The sequence below is a fragment of the Schistocerca gregaria genome, chromosome 1, assembly GCF_023897955.1.
Source record: "Schistocerca gregaria isolate iqSchGreg1 chromosome 1, iqSchGreg1.2, whole genome shotgun sequence".
NCBI classification, from domain to species: domain Eukaryota; kingdom Metazoa; phylum Arthropoda; class Insecta; order Orthoptera; family Acrididae; genus Schistocerca; species Schistocerca gregaria.
Genome location: NC_064920.1, coordinates 833,564,633 through 833,586,154, shown reverse-complemented (window position 1 = coordinate 833,586,154; position 21,522 = coordinate 833,564,633). Strand labels below are relative to the sequence as shown.

At 38.3% G+C, this 21,522-nt stretch overlaps 1 protein-coding gene across 5 annotated transcripts in view; it reads left to right on the top strand.

Moving 5' to 3' along the window:
• Positions 1 to 21,522, top strand: part of LOC126272173 (glutathione S-transferase theta-1-like) — a 95,545-nt gene that overhangs the window by 35,318 nt on the left and 38,705 nt on the right. For 2 of the 5 annotated variants that reach the window (XM_049974819.1, XM_049974846.1), the window contains exon 2: positions 12,548 to 12,607. The exons of 1 other annotated variant lie outside the window; for it this stretch is intronic. Coding sequence is in view for 2 of the 4 variants with exons in the window: in XM_049974857.1 (XP_049830814.1) it covers positions 5,366 to 5,529 (164 nt within the window). In the remaining 2 variants the exon portion in view is untranslated. Of the gene's footprint in view, positions 1 to 5,365; positions 6,286 to 12,547; positions 12,608 to 21,522 lie in introns of those variants that run through there. 2 more of the 5 variants (XM_049974857.1, XM_049974836.1) reach the window with 1 other exon arrangement.

Sequence of the window (21,522 nt, the reverse complement as noted above, 5' to 3'; positions counted from 1 at the left end):
TACTTTCTGCTCTCCAACCTCTTTTTTTCTTCCCTATTTTATGTGACTTACAAAACAAACCTTTACCAATGTTTAACTGCAGTAATTATTTTCAGAAATTCAGTGTTTCTGAACAATAATTTTATGTGGTGATGACTAGATTTTTCATCTGTTGACAGTATTGTGAAAAAAATAGTTGTTACTCACCATTCCACATGGGAAAAATATATCTAAAAACAAAGATGATGTAACTTACCAAACGAAAGCGTCGGTATGTTGATAGAGAGACTAACAAACACACACACACACACACACACACACACACACACACACACACACACACACACAAAATTCAAGCTTTCGGAGCAGTTACTTCCATAAAATATCTAGGAGTGTGTATGCAGGGCTGTTCAAAGTGGAACAGCAACATAAAACTAATTGCAGGTGGAGTAATCACATAATATTTTATGCTGATCAAATTAACACAAATATGATTTTATTCATGAAGCACTCAACAATGAGGGAAAAGTGACTCCTGTGGATCCCCATGTAACAAGACGCAGTATGCTGATGTGAACAGCACACTGGAAGGATGAACAAGAGGCCTCAGTTAGGGAAACATTCCATGTGGGAAAAATGTATCTAAAAACAAAGATGAGGTTATTCAACAAACAAAAGCACTGGCAGGTCGATAGACACACAAACATACACACAAAATTCTAGCTTTCGCAACCAACGGTTGCTTCTTCAGAAAAGAGGGAAGGAGAGGGAAAGACGAAAGGATGTGGGTTTGAAGGGAGAGGGCAAGGATTCATTCCAATCCCGGGAGCGGAAAGACTTATCTTAGGGGGAAAAAAGGACAGATGTACACTTTCTCGCTCGCGCGCGCGCGCGGGGGTAGGTTTTGAGGAAGTCGTATCCCTGCTGGAGAGCCACATTCAGAGTCTGATCCAGTCCCGGAAAGTATCCTGTCACAAGTGGGGCACTTTTGTGGTTCTTCTGTGGGAGGTTCTGGGTTTGAGGGGATGAAGAAGTGGCTCTGGTTATTTGCTTCTGTACCAGGTCGGGAGGGTCCACATCAAACCCACCAACAAGCAACAGTACCTCAATTATGACAGCTGTCACCCATTTCACATCAAACGGTCCCTTCCCTGCAGCCTAGGTCTTCGTGGCAAACGAATCTGCTCCAGTCCGGAATCCTTGAACCTTAACACCAACAACCTGAAAACAGCTTTCGCATCCCGCAACTACCCTCCCAACCTGGTACAGAAGCAAATAACCAGAGCCACCTCCTCATCCCCTCAAACCCAGAACCTCCCACAGAAGAACCACAAAAGTGCCCCACTTGTGACAGGATACTTTCCGGGACTGGATCAGAATCTGAATGTGGCTCTCCAGCAGGGATATGACTTCCTCAAAACCTGCCCTGAAATGAGATCCATCCTTCATGAAATCCTCCCCACTCCACCAAGAGTGTCTTTCCGCCGTCCACCTAACCTTTGTAACCTCTTAGTTCATCCCTATGAAATCCCCAAACCACCTTCCCTATCCTCTGGCTCCTACCCTTGTAACTGCCACCCCCCCCCCCCCCCCCCCCAGTGTAAGACCTGTCCCATGCACCCTCCCACCATCACACCTACTCCAATCCTGTAACCCGGAAGTTGTACACGATCAAAGGCAGAGCCACGTGTGAAAGCACCCACGCGATTTACAAACTGACCTGCCTATATTGTGAAGCTTTCTATGTGGGAATGACCAGCAACAAACTGTCCATTCGCATGAATGGACACAGGCAGACAGTGTTTGTTGGTAATGAGGATTACCTTGTGGCTAAACATGCCTTGGTGCACGGCCAGCACATCTTGGCACAGTGTTCACCATCCGAGTTATCTGGATACTTCCCACTAACACCAACCTGTCAGAACTCCGAAGATGGGAACTTGCCCTTCAGTACATCCTCTCTTCTCGATATCCGCCAGGCCTCAACCTCCGCTAATTTCAAGTTGCCGCCGCTCATACCTCACCTGTCTTTCAACAACTTCTTTGCCTCTGTACTTCCGCATCGACTGGCATATCTGCCTGAACTCTTTGCCTTTACAAATGTCTGCTTGTGTCTGTGTATGTGTGGATGGATATGTGCGTGTGCATGTGCACTTGCGCACACCTGTCCTTTATTCCCCTTAAGGTAAGTCTTTCCGCTCACGGGATTGGAATGACTCCTTGCCCTCTCCCTTAAAACCCACATCCTTTCGTCTTTCGCTCTCCTTCCCTCTTTCCTAAAGAAGCAACCGTTGGTTGCGAAAGCTAGAATTTTGTGTGTATGTTTGTGTGTCTATCAACCTGCCAGCACTTTTGTTTGGTGAGTCACATCATCTTTATGTAGATATGGTTGGCAGACAATTCGAACAAGCCTGCGTGGTGACACCACACTTAGCGCATTCACAATCTCACACACTAGTTGCAGGATATAACAGCAGTAAAGACAGTTGCCAACTAAGATTCATTGGAAAAATCCTCAGAAATGCAGTCCTTCAACAAAGGAGGTAGCTTATAAAGCCCTCGTTCAACCAGTGCTTGAATATTCTCATCAGTATGGGATCCATACCAGATAGGATTGAGAGAGGAAGTAGTGAAGATCCAAAGAAGAGCAGCACATTTTGTTACAGATTTGTATAGTAAGCATGAAATTGTCGCAGAGATTATCAACCAACTCCAGAGGCAAATGCTACAAGGGAGACATTCGGCATCATGGTGTGGTTTACTGTTAAAGTTCCAAGAGTGTATGTTTTGAGAACAATCAACAAATTTATTGTAACAATACGAGAGAAGGAAAGTTGCTACTCACCATATAGCGTAGAAGCTGAGTCGCGATAGGCACAATAAAAAGATTCACACAATCATAGCTATTGGCCATTAAGGCCTTTGTCAGCAGTACACACACACGCTCACGCTCGCGCAAGCGCAACTTGCACACACGTCTGTAGTCTCAGAGACTACAGTGTAGTTTCAGCTCTCTGAGACTACACAAGTGCGTGCAAGTTGCGCTTGCGTGAGCTTGTGTGTGCGCGCCTGTGTGTCTACTGCTGACAGAGACCTTAATGGCCGAAAGATATGACTGTGTGAATCTTTTTATTGTGCCTATCGTGACTCAGTGGGCCTTTGCTGTGTTTCATTCCTTACTTAATAAATATTTCTTCAGACAGAAATTTATGGGATGTTTAGGCTGTGTTTGCAGGACTTTAACTAAATTTTCTGAGTTTTTCGTTGAAGGTAGATATTTGTGACTATTTATCAGTAAAATCACACACACACACTCCCCATAGGAACTAAAAAACTAACAAAATTCAAATAATCATGCAGAAATATTCAACATTCTAAGCATTTGGAACAGGATATGTAGATGAGCAGGTAAATTATGTCTACTTAGCTTTTGAAAGATGTTCAAGACTATCATACTGTCAGTAGGAAACCTCAATATGATCACATGGTAAAGCTACACAAATATTGAAAATCTTGAAGTAATGTTTAATGATAGAACTGTGCATGTTGTACAGGATGATGAATGTTCAGCAGAAGTGAAACTAACATTGGATATGCCATAGGGAACCATTATAGGACCACTAATCCTCTCACTGTTCACTATGTGCTCAGTACGTTCCTGGATTAGCAAAAAAAAAAAAAAAAAAAAAAAAAACCCACAACCATTCAAAATGAAAGAAATGTGCATGTGGGTTGTCTATTGGTTGAAAATAGCATTTATTTAGTACAGTACATTGCTCAACCAGAATTTTTGATCTCTCCATGCCTTCCATGAATTTCCTTGGAAATTTGTGTGTCACAGCCATCTGAATCTCCATATTAGTCAAACTTAGAGCACCTTAGGTGCATATTCAGTTTTTGGTAGGGAAAATATGTGGAGCTGACAAATCAGGAGAATGTGTTGGATGGTGCAACAGTGAAACTTGATTTTCTGGGAGAACTGCTGATTAATTGATGCCAATGGACTTGGCTGCTGTTGTGTAGTAGGAAAAGGTCATGAGTACTGAAAAGCTCCAGGGGAACTTACTGGATTTGAGCAAGGAAGTGTTTCATCTACATGAAATAATTATCAGAGTTTGGAAAATAACATTTTTATTTTGTTATGTATTTTGGTAGAAATTAAGATGAGAATAAGTTCTACAAAAAGTAGAATTCTCTAATTTTTAAATGGGTTTTCCTGCATATTTTACAAATCAAAAGACTAAGTTTTCTGACTTACAGGAAAATCAGTTTTAATAGTTTTTAGTTTGCATGTGTAATGTGGAGATGCAAGTGCTGTGAGTGCTTCAACTCTATTTAGTGCTCGGTTCCCTCCAATAAATGAAGCAAAAAACTAAAAATCAATATTTTTCACCAACACTGTATTTATTCCTTGCTATGTAAAATCTTGCTTTGCAACTAAAAGTATGATTTCCTGGAGATGATCATATTTATTGTTTCCATCAATGCATAAATTATTTGTGAATCACGATATTGCGATTGAGAAACAGATTAATGTCTTCACTTTTGTTTTTTGTTTTTTTGAAAGCACGGCTTTTTTTTTAAAGTTTGACTATGTTTTGAAATGCTGACGTGTAGTTTCATGATGTTATGCAAAACACTACATCTCCTCACAAGCATTCATCTTGTCTGAAACGTTCTCAAAGCAATGTTATCATGAAGCAATTTTGGTAATTAAAGAGAAACTGATGTTTGAGTAAGATCATGTTACAGCTTGCAGAGCACCATTATGAATATTATATCACATACACTTCGTGAGAGGGCTATAACATGTACTGACACATATAGACAGTTATTTTCCATTGTTTCCTATGTAAACAGAACAGAAAATTACAAATACAGGTGAAGTTCAGTGGCTTACAGTGCATATTTGTTGATGTAGAGTCCATTTAGACAATTCTTACATGGTTTGGCATTTGCCCGAGTAGCTTAACCTCCTCATTGCTAAATGTTTTAGATTTTTTTGTGGTTTTTTTCCCTTCCTAGTACCTGTTCACTTTACAGTTCCTCTATACACTTAGTTAAGGAAATAATAAGTTTGAATGTCCTGTAAATTCTTCATTGTATTGCATGAATCTGAAATAATAGTAAAGCATAATGATGCATGTAAACAATGTATTTGGAAATCTTTGTTTCTGTGATTGCTACTTTTAGTGTCATTTGAGGGACATAATATAATTTAGTTTTTATGAGAAACCATTGTATCTTAAGGGTTTAACATATGTTTACAGTCTGACAGTTGGTATCATTTATGGGTAATGTTTATTGAAAAAATACCACAATATTTTAAATTTATGACAATACTTCATGTGTTAAATATATCTCACTGACAATTTTTGTGTTGCAGAAATTGCAGGATATAATCCACAAGACAATCGTCCCAAGGTTTCAGCTTGGTTAAACAAGTTGAAAGAAGAATTAAACCCATATTATGAAGAGGTTCATGTCCTTGTTGATCATATAGCAGAAAAACATAAGGGGGTCCCACCCAGCTCACCTGACAAGCTATGAATATAATCTTGCTGTTGATTATAGATATTGATATTGTGCTGATGGAGCATTTGATTGTGGTTCAGAATTCTGAAGGTACTTGTTAATGTGCAGAATTCTGTACCACCAACATTGAACTAAAATGTGGAATGCTAGTCACAATCCATTCACTGGAAGAATGTTGAAATATGTCATTACATATTATATATTAGGAAAATCGCTGTTGTACAAAGATCTTACTTCCAAGCCATGGCAAATTTCAAATGCCCGCCGTTAATTCTCTGATTAGTCCCACAACAAAGCAAAACATTTTAAACAAAATATTACGAAATTTTGATCTTTGATAGTTTGTTTACCTTATTTCCTGTTTACTTGTTTTATCACAAGTGTTATTTTCTTGCAAAGGAGAGATAGGAACATTTTTCAATTTGTGGCTGCATAAAACAAAAAGTTATTCTTAAAAATAGTGCAGTAGTTAAGCATTTAAAAGTTTGGAGAGATGGTATGACAGTTAAAAAAACATAACAACAAATGTTTAATGTTTCTGATAGTGATACAATTAATGTTTGCCAGAAGTCTTACTCATGCATGTAAATGTGTTTAAAAGTTTTATGGGAATCTTAATGTACGTACAGAAATTACAGACTTCAGGAGGTGTTAATTTCAATTTCTTTTGACATTTTAAGTGGTTGCTGTTAAAGTATTAGCCATAGCAAAGCTTGCATTGTACTGTTTGAAACCACAACTGAGAATAAAGTGATTTGTACAAAGCTGAAATTATCTTTTCTTTCTCAGAAAGAATTAAGCCATAAAACTGTTCCTTTGTTAGTTTGTAGTATTTAAGATAATAACAATACTCCTTTGATGTTACATTAACTGTAGGCATTGTTCCATTTTTTAGCCTTCCTCTGACAAAGTTGTAAAAATATACTCACTGTATTGAAATTGGATCTCTAAAACTGGCTGCCTGTGAGTGCTTCCATAGCTTATGAAGTATTAGCTCCAGATTTTATTTATATTCTGTTTTTCTGTGATAGTATGATCTGGAGCACAACTCAGTTAAACTCTGAGACCAGACAAGAAAGCATAAAAAATAAATGAAAAGCATAATTCATTTTTGAAATGCCAGAAGAGTATCTCATCAAAAGACCTGCACCAGTTTGAGTGCCACTCTTTCGTATTTATTTCATCTGTCTCTGTAACTGAGGAATTTATAATTAATGTGTTTCAATGTAATATATTCACTTTCTTAGAAATGTACTTTTATAAATTCTGTATGTAAATCTCTACATAAAAACTAAAAGAAACACACAGTATTTATTACACAATCACATAGTGTGGTGCTTTATTATTTAACATATCTCACAGAAATAGTAAATTACCAACAATGTAGGAAAACACAGATTGCTACTTATAGAAGACACATTAAGTTTCAAACAGACACAATTAAGACTCTTACATAAAACTTTTGGCCATAGCTTTCTTCAGTAAAAGAGAGAGACAGACACACAAACCATTCATACACACAAACAAGCACATCTCTTGCACACATGACTGCCAACTCCAGTATGTTGATCTGGAATTATTATATTTTATGGAATTCATACCATCATAACATTAATACTTAAGTTAGGAAAAAAATCTGTGAACTATTTAACACACAATCTCCTTTTAGACATTTCAGCTGCAGTTCACCTGTAGTTTCCTGTTGTACACCTTTATTGCTGTGAACAGAATGTGATTCAGAGTGCATTTTCAGCTCTATAGTGATGATACCCACAGATTTTGTAAGTGTGCTCTGATATGGAGAACTAGTCTCTATTTAATATGTCAAGTGTGTATTACTTATAATGGAGGTATGTGCTACTGCAGAAAGTTTGTAACGGTTTCTAGTCAGACATCTTAACATCTAGTAAAGAGATATCTCAGCTGACATTTACATTGATGAAATTGTAAACAGTAACCTTCTTTCTTCCCCAAGCTTTCAAATTTTAGGTCCATAACCTTTAATTATAACCGGCAGCAACTGACTCAAAAACTTATGGCATTTGATATTATTCAATAAACAGAGGATGAGTAGTTTGACTGTAAAATTGTATTCATACTTTAACCAACATCATTCTCTGTAATGATAATAGTGATCCGAAATGCCAAAATCAAGCCAATTAATATGACTGACTGATAAACATTTTAAATTAATTTTGCAGTTTTAGGTGATCTTTGATTTTGAGCAATAGTATGTCTACAATCTACATGTTAAACTTTTCCCATTGTATAAGGGTATCCACTCTTAATCCAATACAAGGGTATGGGCTCTTTGTAGAAAGTGGTACTTAGTGTGCTATGAGGAAAAGCTCTCTGGTTTCTAGAGCTTTCATCAATGTTATACACCAGGAAAGTCTACAGCTACACACTTTGTGCTGTGGTTGCTTATTTTATAGTTTATCTGAACATTAATATTACTAACTGCAAATTAAACTGAAAAGTAAATATACCAGTCTGAGTGTAAAGAGGCAAGTTTCTTGAAGAAGCTTGTGCTTGCGGTCTTGAACACTCACAAAAAAAGTTACTGTCTATCCCCAGGATATTATGTCCTATGCAACATTAGTGTAAATATGCTGCCATTTTTCTTGGCAACACGCTATAGTTAAACATGAATTGGAAAAAAAAGAACGAAAACAGTTTTTCTAATCATATGGTCATTGTTTTGTAGTGTTCTATAGATCATTTTGTGGAGGAGGATCATCACAGGTTTGGTTGAAGTGAAGGTACATTTTACCCAGGAGATGTAGCTGTAAAAAATTAATTTAGTCTACAGTACTTACAATCAACACTTACTAACCTACTGTATTTTATTTGTTCTTACATAGGGTAAAATTAACATAATTAAGTAGGATAACCACTATTTTCTAGAATGCTGCTGCTTCCTCAGTTATACTTAGTAATTGCTGTTTATCTGCTACTATATACTTATGTTTACAATTTTACATTGATAATTATTAAAGAATTGCTTACCAACAGGCTGTAAGAATAGAGACATGATTATAATGAGCTTGACTTGCTTCTAATAGTAGTTTCCAGTAGTTGCCTCTAGATAATTTTATCAGATATCTTATGGAACAGTAATAAGATATTATTTTTTTAAAAATCTGAATAGATTCCAAACTTCTTATTTGATGTCTACCAAAAGCTTGTAGAAATTCTCTTTAAACCCAACGCTAATAAGCCACATCTACATGGAAACTGCGTACAGGATGAGCGAGAAGTCCCCGTACCCCCCAGAGAGACAGGTTCCTTTCTAACTCCACTGTGTACTGAGGATTCTTTTTGTTCTAGATGACAATATTTAGCACGTGACCTATGATAAAGGGCACATTCATCTGGAAACATAAGCTTGGGACGGTTCACTGCATTTGGGAATGGAATTAACAGAGCACAGAATGCTAAAAAGTGATCTTTTCAGTCTGTATCTGATACCTCATCCACAAACATCAGTTGAAAAGATCTGACCATAAGGTCTTTTTTCATGTGATCTTGCTTTCTTGCCCTCGGTACACCAAATACCGAAGCACTATGTGTGTCATCTTCATAGGAGATTGACATGTTTCTTCTCATGCCTTCTTCCTTCCACTCTGTGGCCTGTCTTTAACACTGTCAAAAGCAAAAGCATATCTTTCCCAATACAGATGTGCTGTCTTTCACAGTGGAACCTTATTAAATCTTTCCTGGAATGTTTCCATTATCTGTCTCATTGCATGCTGTGTGTGTTGTTGTATTGCACACCCACATACTTGTCACTATGCTCCCCCCAATAGTGTAACCATGCCTGCTCGCCACGGCTATGAATTAAAACTTGACTGTGACTGTGAAAACATTTAATCATGAATTCCTACAACTGATAAGAAGTAACATAGCTGCCATCGTGCATAATAAACAGGATATGAGGACTTCTTGTCCACACTACATGTTATTTTATGTTGTAGTTGTGTAAATCACAGTTAAATTGAAGTTGGAGTTTATCATTCATCACAAATGCAATAAATTTACTGAGAATGTGGTATAAGAATTTCATAATATTTGAGGAAGCCTCTGCAAGATGTGGAGTCATCCTCTGCTTCATATGATGTTCTCATTGCTCACGTTTTTTAAAATCAACATTCCAATATGTTGATTTAATTTTAATTTTATGTGTCTCAAAGCAATGAGGACTTTTTATTGGTGGGATTTCACTTAGTGTTTGATGAATTATCTCACATAATTATTTTTGATATTACTGAGTAGCTCTTTGCTGTATACCAGTTCTGGTAAGCTTGTTAAGGTGCCGTGCAATGTTTTCTGCCTGGTATTTTCAAATTTACACCTTAATCATACACTCTTGTCATTAGAAAAACTGACCTTTTTCAAAAAGCTCTGTAATATGTGGCTGATAATGTATGGAGTTCATAACTCTAGTAAAGAAATTTTCCAAATGTTGAACCTCAAGTTGTCTTGCTCGATTGTGCGACCCATCTTACAGTTCTGCACATGTGCAAAGACATGTTTAGATTAATTACAACACTTTCAACAGAAACATTTAAGCAATCATTCTCACCATGTTTTATGTGCAAATGGAACAGGACAAATCCCTAATAACTGGTACGGTGGATGGAAAGTGCTCTGTTCCATGCATTTCATGGTGGCTTGTAGAATACAGATGTAATTGTTAAAACTTTCTGAATTTGACACTGCTACAGAAATAACACTGACTTGACACTTTGCTTAATGTTACTCTATATTTGAACCATATACAAACATGATGCAATTAATGGTAGAATACTTCACTTTTCTGGGTAAAATTTTTACAGTATGGAGAGATCACAGAAAATTATAACTGCACAGTTTCTGTTATTTAATTCGAACATAACTTCAGTAATTAGATCCAGCAACTTTCAAAACAACAATTGTACCTGAGATCCTGTCTGAAAAGTTAGTTTGTATTTGAAAGAAAAGACATTAAGACTACTAAGAGCAACACTGTTCAGTCAGTAGGTGTTATTTGCTCATTTCCTCTTAAGAAATGGATAATATATCTGTTCATTTAGTTCCCTCATGAAGTACACTTTGTTTAATATCTGCATCTATGTGCATATTCTACAAACTAATGTGGAGTGCCTGGCAGTGAGTATTTCACATTTGAGGGTAATGAAGTTTAGAGGGGTGAATGAAGAAGCAGCTGGACTGGAAAGGATCATAATAGTTACTCACTTTTCTAACTGGAATACATGCTGCTTTTCAGCAGTTTAATAAAAACTGCAGTATATTTAATGGTTTTGTCCTCTACAAAGACTTTCCTCACTGATACATACAATGTCAATCTGAGTAATTATATTGTGCCTCTACTTGACTGTTTTCGTTTGGTTTCTGTGAATTCTGTAACTGACAGAAGTAAATGAACTTGGTGTCATAAGAGGTGTGGCAGTAAGGAAACTGGGCTTGTGCTCTAACTCTTTATTGAAAAAAAACTTACACAACTAAAATGTTGTCCCTTTTAATGTAGCCCCCTCCCCAACTCCTACATTGCTCCATGCGAATTTTCCACTACTGGAAGCAGTGCTGCAAGTCTTTTTCTGTTATGCTGTTGAGGAGGCTTTTCCTTCACTGCGTCTATGGACTTGAAAAAGAACCTGGTTCCTTTGAGTGCAGACTTCAGTTTTGGCAAGGAAGGAAATCACATAGTGCTAGATCAGGTGAATACATTGTATGTTCCATCACTGGAATGTTGTTTTTTGCAGAACACTTCTTCACAAACACTGCGGTATGGCCCGGTGCTTCATCCTGATGAAAAATCTATGAGCGATTTTTCCACATATCTTGTCTCCTTTGTCACACACATTCATGGAGGTTCTTCAGAACAGTTACATAGTGAGTTCAATTGACAGCATCACCTTCAGGCAACCAATCAATATACACAACCCCTCATATATCAAAAACTGCCACTTAGTCTCTGGATTGTTTTGGAATATCCATGTTTCATCACACATAGTCATTTTCATTGTTTTTGGGAGTGTCAGTGCAGCAGTTCACTCAATGTCACTTTTGCTCATTTGTGAGGATTTTTGCACCACTTTAGCACAAACATTTGTCATGCCTAGATCATCGTGCAGAATCTGTCTAATGGTTTCCTTATTGATGCAGGCAAGTTCTGGAATTACTCAAATGCTCAGGTGGTGGTCTTCTCAGACAATTCTGCTGACCGTCTCCCCATTTTCAGTTTTTGAAGTGGAAAGATGACCTGATTTCAGATCATATTTGACATCTCCGTTATCATTCTTTAACCTCTTAACCCCACAAAGACGTGCATATGAGATAGACACTTTATCACCATAAACTTGTTTCAATAAATCGTAAGTTTCTGCGGTGAATTTTTCAAGTTTTATGATGAATTTGATGTTAACACACTGTTCCGCTTTAGAGCACAATACAATTCTGGTGGAGCTCGGACACATGGCCGCTTTAGAAGAAGGTTCACAACCAGACTAACCACTATGGTGGCATGATATTTTTTTAGTCCCTAGGTTATTCCCCCCACTCATTTCTTTGTCTTAGAAGAAGCTGGAAATGCACACAACTACCAATCTGGTTTCTTCATTGCCACATGTTGTATTCCTTCAAGCTGCCTTCACCGTCTCTCAGCTGCAGTCGGGGAAAAACAATCCCACTGTGTTGTTTTTATTGATCATAATAAATTAAGTAGGATAACCACTGTTTCATACTACTTTCAATGCTATTTCCTGTTTTCTTTGAACTGCAAAAGTACAGCCCAACTGCAGTTGCTGTTTCATTAGTGTATTTTTATGGGTTGATAAAGTTAAACCATCTATGGGAAGGAATCTCCAAAATGTAAATGCAATCAGTAAAGATGAAAGAAACGTATACTGACAAGGTAATGGCAAAATAATCCACGCTTATGTGTTTTCCTGTTTGTCCCACTTCTGCTTTCATATTCTCCTTCTGTTGCTACCTGTTTTTTTCTCATATTTTTTACTTTTTTTATTTTTAGGCTGATATTCCAGTATCTGTGACTAGTTGACTGCCATCTCTGCCACTCCTAACTTCGCGGGTATGTAAGAAAGTGTTTTCTATTGTTAGCATTCCACTGTTGATTTATCTATTGTTCTGCATGCTCAAGGTCATTTAGTTTGCACTAACATTTGTTGCCAGACGATAAGTAGAAATTTTCCATAATTTTATTTAACTATCAGATAAAACTTAGTGCCTTGTACACTGTCAAAACCACTATTTTCTGAAGGCCAAGATGTAGTAATGTGCCACAGCATTGGAAGTGATACATGTTGCAAAAATCATTGAAGAAATGGATGTCCTATGTGTCAATCTCTGCTTCTTATATGTATAGCAATATTACCTATCCACTCACACACACAGACACAAAATTATAGTGGAATATACTGCGGTTTAACATGACAGATAATTATTGGGAGATCAATCATCACCTGAAATCAATTCACCGTGATCTAACCACCGCAGGTTGAGTACATGTGTTTGCTGCTTGTTTGCTGACATAGAGGTTTGGTTGTGTGCTGTTGCATTATGCCCTTAAGAAACTTAAATTGATCATATGGCCAACCTAATGAACAGTCAACAAATGACATAAAAAACCCACACAAATGATTATAAAAATATTTAAATAAAGAGAATAATGAAATGATCTTTCAGGATATTAATGGAGCCTAGTCACAGGATTAAAGTTCACTTTCAATTTGTTAAATAGAAGATTATTTGAGTGGTGGCCTTACACAGGCTAATATCATACACAGAGAAACAAATGAAATATAACCGGCCTAGCAAAGCATTCACAGGCCATGACCAATGTAAGCCAAAGACATTGTACAGTGCATCAAATCAACAAGTTCATTCAAGTCTATATGCATTACCCACTTCACCATAGCAAAGATCACTGTCTGTTAGCTACATGAGCACTCACTATCAAACTGTTCTGTAAACCACAATTTGATGTGCAACAGAATGACTAACATGTCTCAAATCACTGCACGTTAAAATATTCCTAACACCAAACACACCTGAACACATCTGGTTTCTATACAAACTGTAAATAGCCTTTCGCCCCCTGTATTTTACCCCTGCCACCTTCAGAATTTGAAAGAGTATTCCAGTCAACATTGTCGAAAGCTTTCTCTAAGTCTACAAATGCTAGAAACGTAGGTTTGCCTTTCCTTAATCTATTTTCTAAGATAAGTCGTAGGGTCAGTAGTGCTTCACGTGTTCCAACATTTCTGCGGAATCCAAACTAATCTTCCCCGAGGCTGGCTTCTACCAGTTTTTCCATTCACCTGTAAAGAATTTGCATTAGTATTTTGCAGCTGTGACTTATTAAACTGATAGTTCAGTAATTTTCACATCTTTCAACACCTACTTTCTTTGGGATTGGAATTATTATATTCTTCTTAATGTCTGAGGGTATTTCACCTGTCTCATACATCTTGCTCACCAGATCATAGAGTTTTGTCAGGTCTGGCTCTCCCAAGGCCGTCAGTAGTTCTAATGGAATGCTGTCGACTCCCGGGGCCTTGTTTCGACTCAGGTCTTTCAGTGCTCTGTCAAACTCTTCATGCAGTATCATGTCTCCAATTTCCTCTTCATCTAAATCCTCTTCCATTTCCATAATATTGTCCTCAAGTACATCACCCTTGAATAGACCCTCTATATACTCCTTCCGCCTTTCTGCTTTCCCTTCTTTGCTTAGAACTGGGTTTCCATCTGAGCTTTCGATATTCATACAAGTGGTTCTCTTTTCTCCAAAGGTCTCTCTAATTTTCCTGTAGGCAGTATCTATCTTACCCCTAGTGAGATAAGCCTCTACATCTTTACATTTGTCCTCTATCCATCCCTGCTTCTTAGCCATTTTGCCCTTCCTATCGATCTCATTTTTGAGACGTTTGTATTCCTGCTTCATTTACTGCATTTTTGTATTTTCTCCTTCCATCAATTAAATTAAATATTTCTTCTGTTACCCAAGGATTTCTACTAGCCCTTGTCTTTTTACCAACTTGATCCTCTGCTGCCTTCACTACTTCATCCCTCAGAGCTACCCATTCTTCTTCTACTGTATTTCTTTCCCCCATTCCTGTCAATTATTCCCTTATGCTCTCCCTGAAACTCTGTACAACCTCTGGTTCTTTCAGTTTATCCAGGTCCCATCTCCTTAAATTTCCACCTTTTTGCAGTTTCTTCAGTTTTAATCTGCAGTTCATAACCAACAGATTGTGGTCAGAGTCCACATCTGCCCCTGGTAATGTCTTACAATTTAAAACCTGGTTCCTAAATCTCTGTCTTACCATAATATAATCTATCAGAAACCTGTCAGTATCTCCAGGCTTCTTCCATGTATACAGCCTTCTTTTATGATTCTTGAACCAAGTGTTAGCTATGATTAAGTTGTGCTCTGTGCAAAATTCTACCAGACGGCTTCCTCTTTCATTTCGTACCCCCAATCCATATTCACCTACTACGTTTCCTTCTCTCCCTTTTCCTACTCTCGAATTCCAGTCACCCATGACTATTAAATTTTCGTCTCCCTTCACTACCTGAATAATTTCTTTTATCTCATCATACATTTCATCAATTTCTTCATCATCTGCAGAGCTAGTTGGCATATAAACTTGAACTACCATAGTAGGCGAGTGCTTCGTGTCTATCTTGGCCACAATAATGTGTTCACTATGCTGTTTGTAGTAGCTTACCCACACTCCTATTTTTTAAATTCATTATTAAACCTACTCCTGTATTACCCCTATTTGATTTTGTATTTATAACCCTGTATTCACCTGACCAAAAGTCTTGTTCCTCCTGCCACCAAACTTCACTAATTCCCACTATATCTAACTTTAACCTATCCATTCCCTTTTTTAAATTTTCTAACCTACCTGCCCGATTAAGGGATCTGACATTCCACGCTCCGATCTGTAGAACGCGTTTTCTTTCTCCTGATAATGACGTCCTCTTGAGTAGTCCCTGCCCGGAGATCCGAATGGGGGACTATTTTACCCAAGAAGACGCCATCATCATTTAACCATACAGTAAAGCTGTATGCCCTCGGGAAAAATTACGGCTGTAGTTTCCCCTTGCTTTCAGCCGTTCACAGTACCAGCACAGCAAGGCTGTTTTGGTTAGTGTTACAAGGCCAGATCAGTCAATCATCCAGACTGTTGCCCCTGCAACTACTGAAAAGGCTGCTGCCCCTCTTCAGGAACCACACGTTTGTGTGGCCTCTCAACGGACACCCCTCATCTCTTTATTGCAATTTCAAAACTGTTTTCAGATTTTCTAGAGCTTGTCTGCTAGTGAATTTTGTGTTTGAGATGAATATTTGAAACTTTCATTTTAACACAGCCAGAATCTCTCCATACTGCTTAGCATCCATACCCTCACAGTGACTCAGTTTAGTCTTGCTGCTGCAGATCTCCAGGTGGCTTCCGCCCAGTGGTCTGTTGCCCTGCTCCACACCCCTTCTCCTGCTCTCTGCAGCAACTTGGAACTCACCCTGCAGCAACCTGTCAACTAGATGACACTCAAATATACCTCTTGTATTTTTATCAAACTAATTGTATGTAGTGGACAGGTTGTTCGTAATCTTACAATATTCTGAGCATAACTGTATACAGAGATTCCATTTTCCTTTGTACTTTGTTCTGTTGATACTTAGTGCTTACCCTCACCGAGAATTACAATAATTTATAGGCAAAATGTGTTTCTTTACACTCGTGCTTCTGTCCAAGCTGTAATGTAGGTTTTTTAAATGGTATTTATGTATTTCTTCTTCTTCTTCTTCTTCTTCTTCTTCTTCTGTGTGATGTAGGGTTTGCCTGTTATGCCTTCTTGGTTGAAATTATTGGTATTTCCATCTTTATCTCGGCTGTCCTAAATCTTGTTCTCACTGGATAGTAATTTGTCATTAATTCTGATATTCTGTTTGATATGTACACCAGAGGCAGCACAGGAAAAAAACCCCAGGTATAAAATGAATATGATGTTTGCAAAACACGTGAACAATCTTATCTGATGGGAGTTAGTTTGGAACACAATAACTGAAAACAAGTCACATCTTGAATATTGGATGAACAATAATAATATCCAAAACCTGAAGGCCTGCAAATGTCCCGGTAAATTGAAAGTTCCAAGTTCCATTTTCAGTAAGCAGGACACAATCAAATTCCAGAAGGGATGTGTAGATGTTAAAGTCCCAGAAGAACACACAAAAGTTTAAGTTTGGCATGTTGTCAATGTATCCCAAAGACAAATATTACAACGTCCGGTTGCTAGTCCCGATGTTAGAGGCCATGTCTCTTCAGTGCAGAGGCCATGGATGGTGTAGGTCCATAGCTGGCAACTCCTGGAGATGAAGCTCAATGAGGGTGGTTGCATCATCATAGCAGTTGCTCCAGAGTGACACCCTGATTGTGGTAATGCTTTTGCAATTGGTACCTGGTGCAGGAAACTCCCCAGTGCAAACTGCTCGATCATAGTCCAGGTACCAGCATAAATACTGCCTGCCTGGGCACCAGGATACTGCAGTTTCTACCTTAAGTCACGTGGCTTACAGAGGAGAAAAGGTCCACAGAGCCAATGACCTTTGGTAGCACTTGGGTTGCCGACTGATGGCTGGGCAGAGCAGGGCCATTGCTTGCCTGCTGGTGCTGTAAGGCCCATGCCCATGTAACCCATCTGTGTTGTCGGTTGCTAGGCGCATGGTCTCAACACAGCACTTGTGATGATAGCTGACATTTTACAAAAAAATGCTACCATATATATCTTCCATAATGTTTCAGTCATGGAAAAGGTCACATTTTTATGAAATGGCATGAACATACACATGAGATCTGCCAATTTTCATGGTGTTGCTGCTGCAAATTATCAGTACAAATTTGAATTCAATGCATTGTGTGGTATTATCAGTAACCACCCAAAGGGCCCATGTGTGCTACCTTGATGATCTGGTTACCAATAAGCTCGATATTGAGGAACATGCTTTTGTACTTATAATAAAATTGAAAAATGTACCACCAAACCTTAATGGTGTCATGGGATTACTGTGTGGTGCGGCCCAGAGAACTTTAGTTTCTATCAGCACCAGTTTTTGGACAACAGCTTTCCAAGATGAACAGTACTGGGTCTAATAAGTCGAAAAAACAAAATTGTTTGCATGTCTTAATAAGTTCAGGTACCTTCGGTTGTGTACAGCTTTATCATTGTATAGTCTATTGATGTGTTGCAAGCATAATATGAATATGCTGCAATGCGCTGTCCTAAACCAATATCCTTTGTCGCACTAGTCGCCCTGACTTTGTCACCTTCAATTCAATCAGCAGCGTTACGTCTTGGAAAATCTTTATGTTTTGTGTATGAAATGAGATGTTCCAAAGAAACTACGTCAAGCTGGTTAATCCCCTTAGGTATCCCAAATGTGATAACACACTGATATACACTGAATAGCCAAAGAAACTAGTACACCTGCCTAATATCATGTAGGGCCCCTGTGAGCAAGCAGAAGTTCCACACTACGGCATGGACTTGACTAATGTCTGAAGTGGTGCTGGAGAGAACTGACACCATGAATCCTGCATGGCTGTTCACAAATCCACAAGAGTACAAGATCTCTTCGAAACAGCCCGTTGCAAGGCATCCCAGACAAGCTCAATAATGTTCATGTGGGGGTGTTTTTTTAGCCAGTGGAAGTGTTTAAACTCAGAAGAGTGTTCCTGAAGCCAGTCTGTAGCAATTCTGGACATGTGAGGTGTCACATTTTCCTGCAGGAGTTGCCCAAGTCCTTTGGAATACACAGTAGACATGAATGAATGCAGATGATCAGACAGGGTGCTTACGTATGTCACCTGTCATAGTTGTATCTAGACATATTAGTGGTCCCATATCACTCCAACTGCACCCCCCCCCCCCCCGCCCCCACACCATTACAGAACCTCCACCATCTTGAAGACTACTTGCTGACATGCAGGGTCCATGGATTCATGAGGTTGTCTCCATACCCGTACACATCCATCTGTTGGATACAATTTGAAACGAGACTCGTTGGACCAGTCAACATGTTTCCAGTCATCAGGAGTCCAATGCTGGTGTTGATGGGCTCAGGTGAGGCATAAAAGTTTGTGATGTGCAGTCATCAAGGATACACGAATAAGCCTTGGGCTCTGAAAGCCCGTATCGATGATGTTTTATTGAATCATTCACATGCCAACACTTTGTGATGGCCCAACATTGAAATATGCAACAATTTGCGGGAGGTTAGCACTTCTGTCATGCTGAACAATTCTCTTTAGTCATCGTTGGCCCCATTCTTGTGGGATCTTTTTCTGGCCGCAGCAGTGTTGGAGGATTGATGTTTTACCGACTTCTTGATATTCACGGTACATTTGTGAAATGGTCATACGGGTAAATCCCCACTTCGTATCTACCTCAGAGATGCTGTGTCCCATCACTCATGCACCGTCCGTAACACCACATTCAAACTCACTTAAATCTTGATAACCTGTCATTGTCGCAGCAGTAACCGATCTAACAATTGTGACAGACACTTGTTGTCTTATATAGGCGTTGCCAACTGCTGTGCTGTTTTTTACTGCCAGAATTTGTCAGCATAAACAGGCCATGAGAGATAGCATCCTAGCACTCGTCCATTATCATGGTTTCAGAGTGCATGGAGCAGCTTCCAGATGCAGTGGATAGATGAGTTTACAATACGCCAAGAATTTGAGATACAAGACACAAACAAAAGAGAAAATATGAGTCCAAGTTGTATTCAGTCAGCTCCCAAAATCAGCAGGTCACATCAAGAGCTACCACCTGTAGCAAAATCAGCACATTCTCAATCTGTTCTACAGCAAACATATTCTCCACATTGAGAATATTTGAAACAATTAAAAGAAAAGAAAGCTGTAAGAGAATTAAAGGAGACAGAAATGAAAGTTTTGTTCTTGAAAAAGAAAAGCACAGATAACTTAATCTTCCAGTCATTGAGAGTCTGTCTGCAATGGTTATCTCTGTGAGGACTAACATAGAGAAATGGGCACAGTGCATGCATTGAATGCTATACATGGGCTTCCAAAGAATGTTAAATTGAAAAAGAATTTTTTTTTATACAGAAAATGTTGGAGAGGCAATAAGGAAGAGATTATTATTTTGGGTTTTACCTGTTCTTATATTGGTCAATTCTAAGTGTTTTCTCCGAGTTTTTCATATCAGGACACCATTTCTATTACGATTCGGGCGGACTAGTATGTGCTTTTCTCATATTTACATGTGTTAAGTGTTAATTAGTAATAAATCAATAAATAAAATTTAAAATACAGTTGTCAGATCCCATTAACTGCATTTTTCCATTGTTACTGCTTTCAAGTAGACTGCTCCAAATAACCTTATCATACAAAACGAGGTTACTGCTTGACCTGGGTCTTTACCCACCAAGGAAAATTTTAAATGGTCCCATCAATTCCACACAGTAATAAACAGATGATGTTGCCGTGGTTTTATCTTGCTTTCTCTATCACACAAATGAAATATGATGCCCATCAAGTATTAGCGCAATAATATTGTCACCAGACTTACCGTATTTACTCGAATCTAAGCCGCAACTGAAAAATGAGACTCGAAATCAAGGAAAAAAATTTTCTCGACTCTAAACCGCACCCGAAATTTGAGACTCGAAATTCAAGCGGAGAGAGAAGTTTTGGACCGCATCTCCAAATCGAAACAAAGTTAGTCCATTGTAACATGCGACACAATTTAGGTTGAATGGATGAAAGATACAGCTATAGTAGTTTGGTTCGAGTCGTAAGCTTAGCAGTTGAGCTTAACCAAGTAGCCATTGCTATGCGTAAGGCACTCCGTACATATTTACACGGGTACCCTTCCTTTTTCAAGTGCTTCGTCTGCTTTGAATCGATTGTTTATTTTGCTTTGATCTAGTAAGTGCCGCTCTCTTTGTTATAGGTGTTTACGTCACTCTTAAGCTGAAAATGCATTATTGTTCTGTGTCCTGCATTGTTTGTCGCATTCTGATGAGTGATTACGACATGTCGCCGCTCGCGGCATGGCTTGCTTTTGTGCGCGCTGCCGTAGCTTACAATAAAAACAGAGAGGAATTGTGGAATTGTCTCATTAGCGAAACACTGGCAAGAGACTACTATTTGTTGTTGCTTACACTGCTCCTTTCATTTATAATGATCAACAAGAACCAAATAATAGACTGTGTATAATAGAAGATATTCTGAACGAGAGGTTCGCGAAAATTTTTCTCCGTTTGACCATCTTTGCAGACGCTGTTTTAGTATATTACATTCTGCACAGAAATTAGAGTCATCTTAGATTTAAAAATATAGTCAGTTGCCGTGCTTCATTTCTGACTGTATCACTATTCAGTATAAGAATACGAATATAAACAGAACATGATTTGTTTATTCTTCTACGTTTGCTCACTCAAGTTTCGTAGTTTATTAGGCAGACATGATTTAAATGAGATAGCAGCAAACACGAAAGAATACATGGCATAATGTTTACATTCGTATTATTTTTATGGTGAAGAGAATACTGCATGTGAGTTACGATTCATAAAAGTTCTTATTTGCAACCATCTCTTGTCACAGGTAGGAAAAAATTCAGAACGTAGAGTTAGCCATATACCAACAGTCTTGCCAGTCGGATTTTCGTAGTAGATTTTCAGTGATGACTTCAAATGCAGTGTGTGTTGTTGTTGTCTTCAGTCCGTAGACTGGTTTGATGCAGATCTCCACGCTTTTCTATCCTGTGCAATTCAGAGTAGCAATACTCATAAAATAAGAATGAAAATAACTTGGAAATTACATGCTGAAATTTAAAACAAAGTTTTATTAGGTTTGTAGTACATCTTATACGAAATGTTTAAATCAGTCTTGATTCTGAATCCCTAACACTCGATTCTTTGTTGCTGCTTGGTTTACGCAGTCTGTT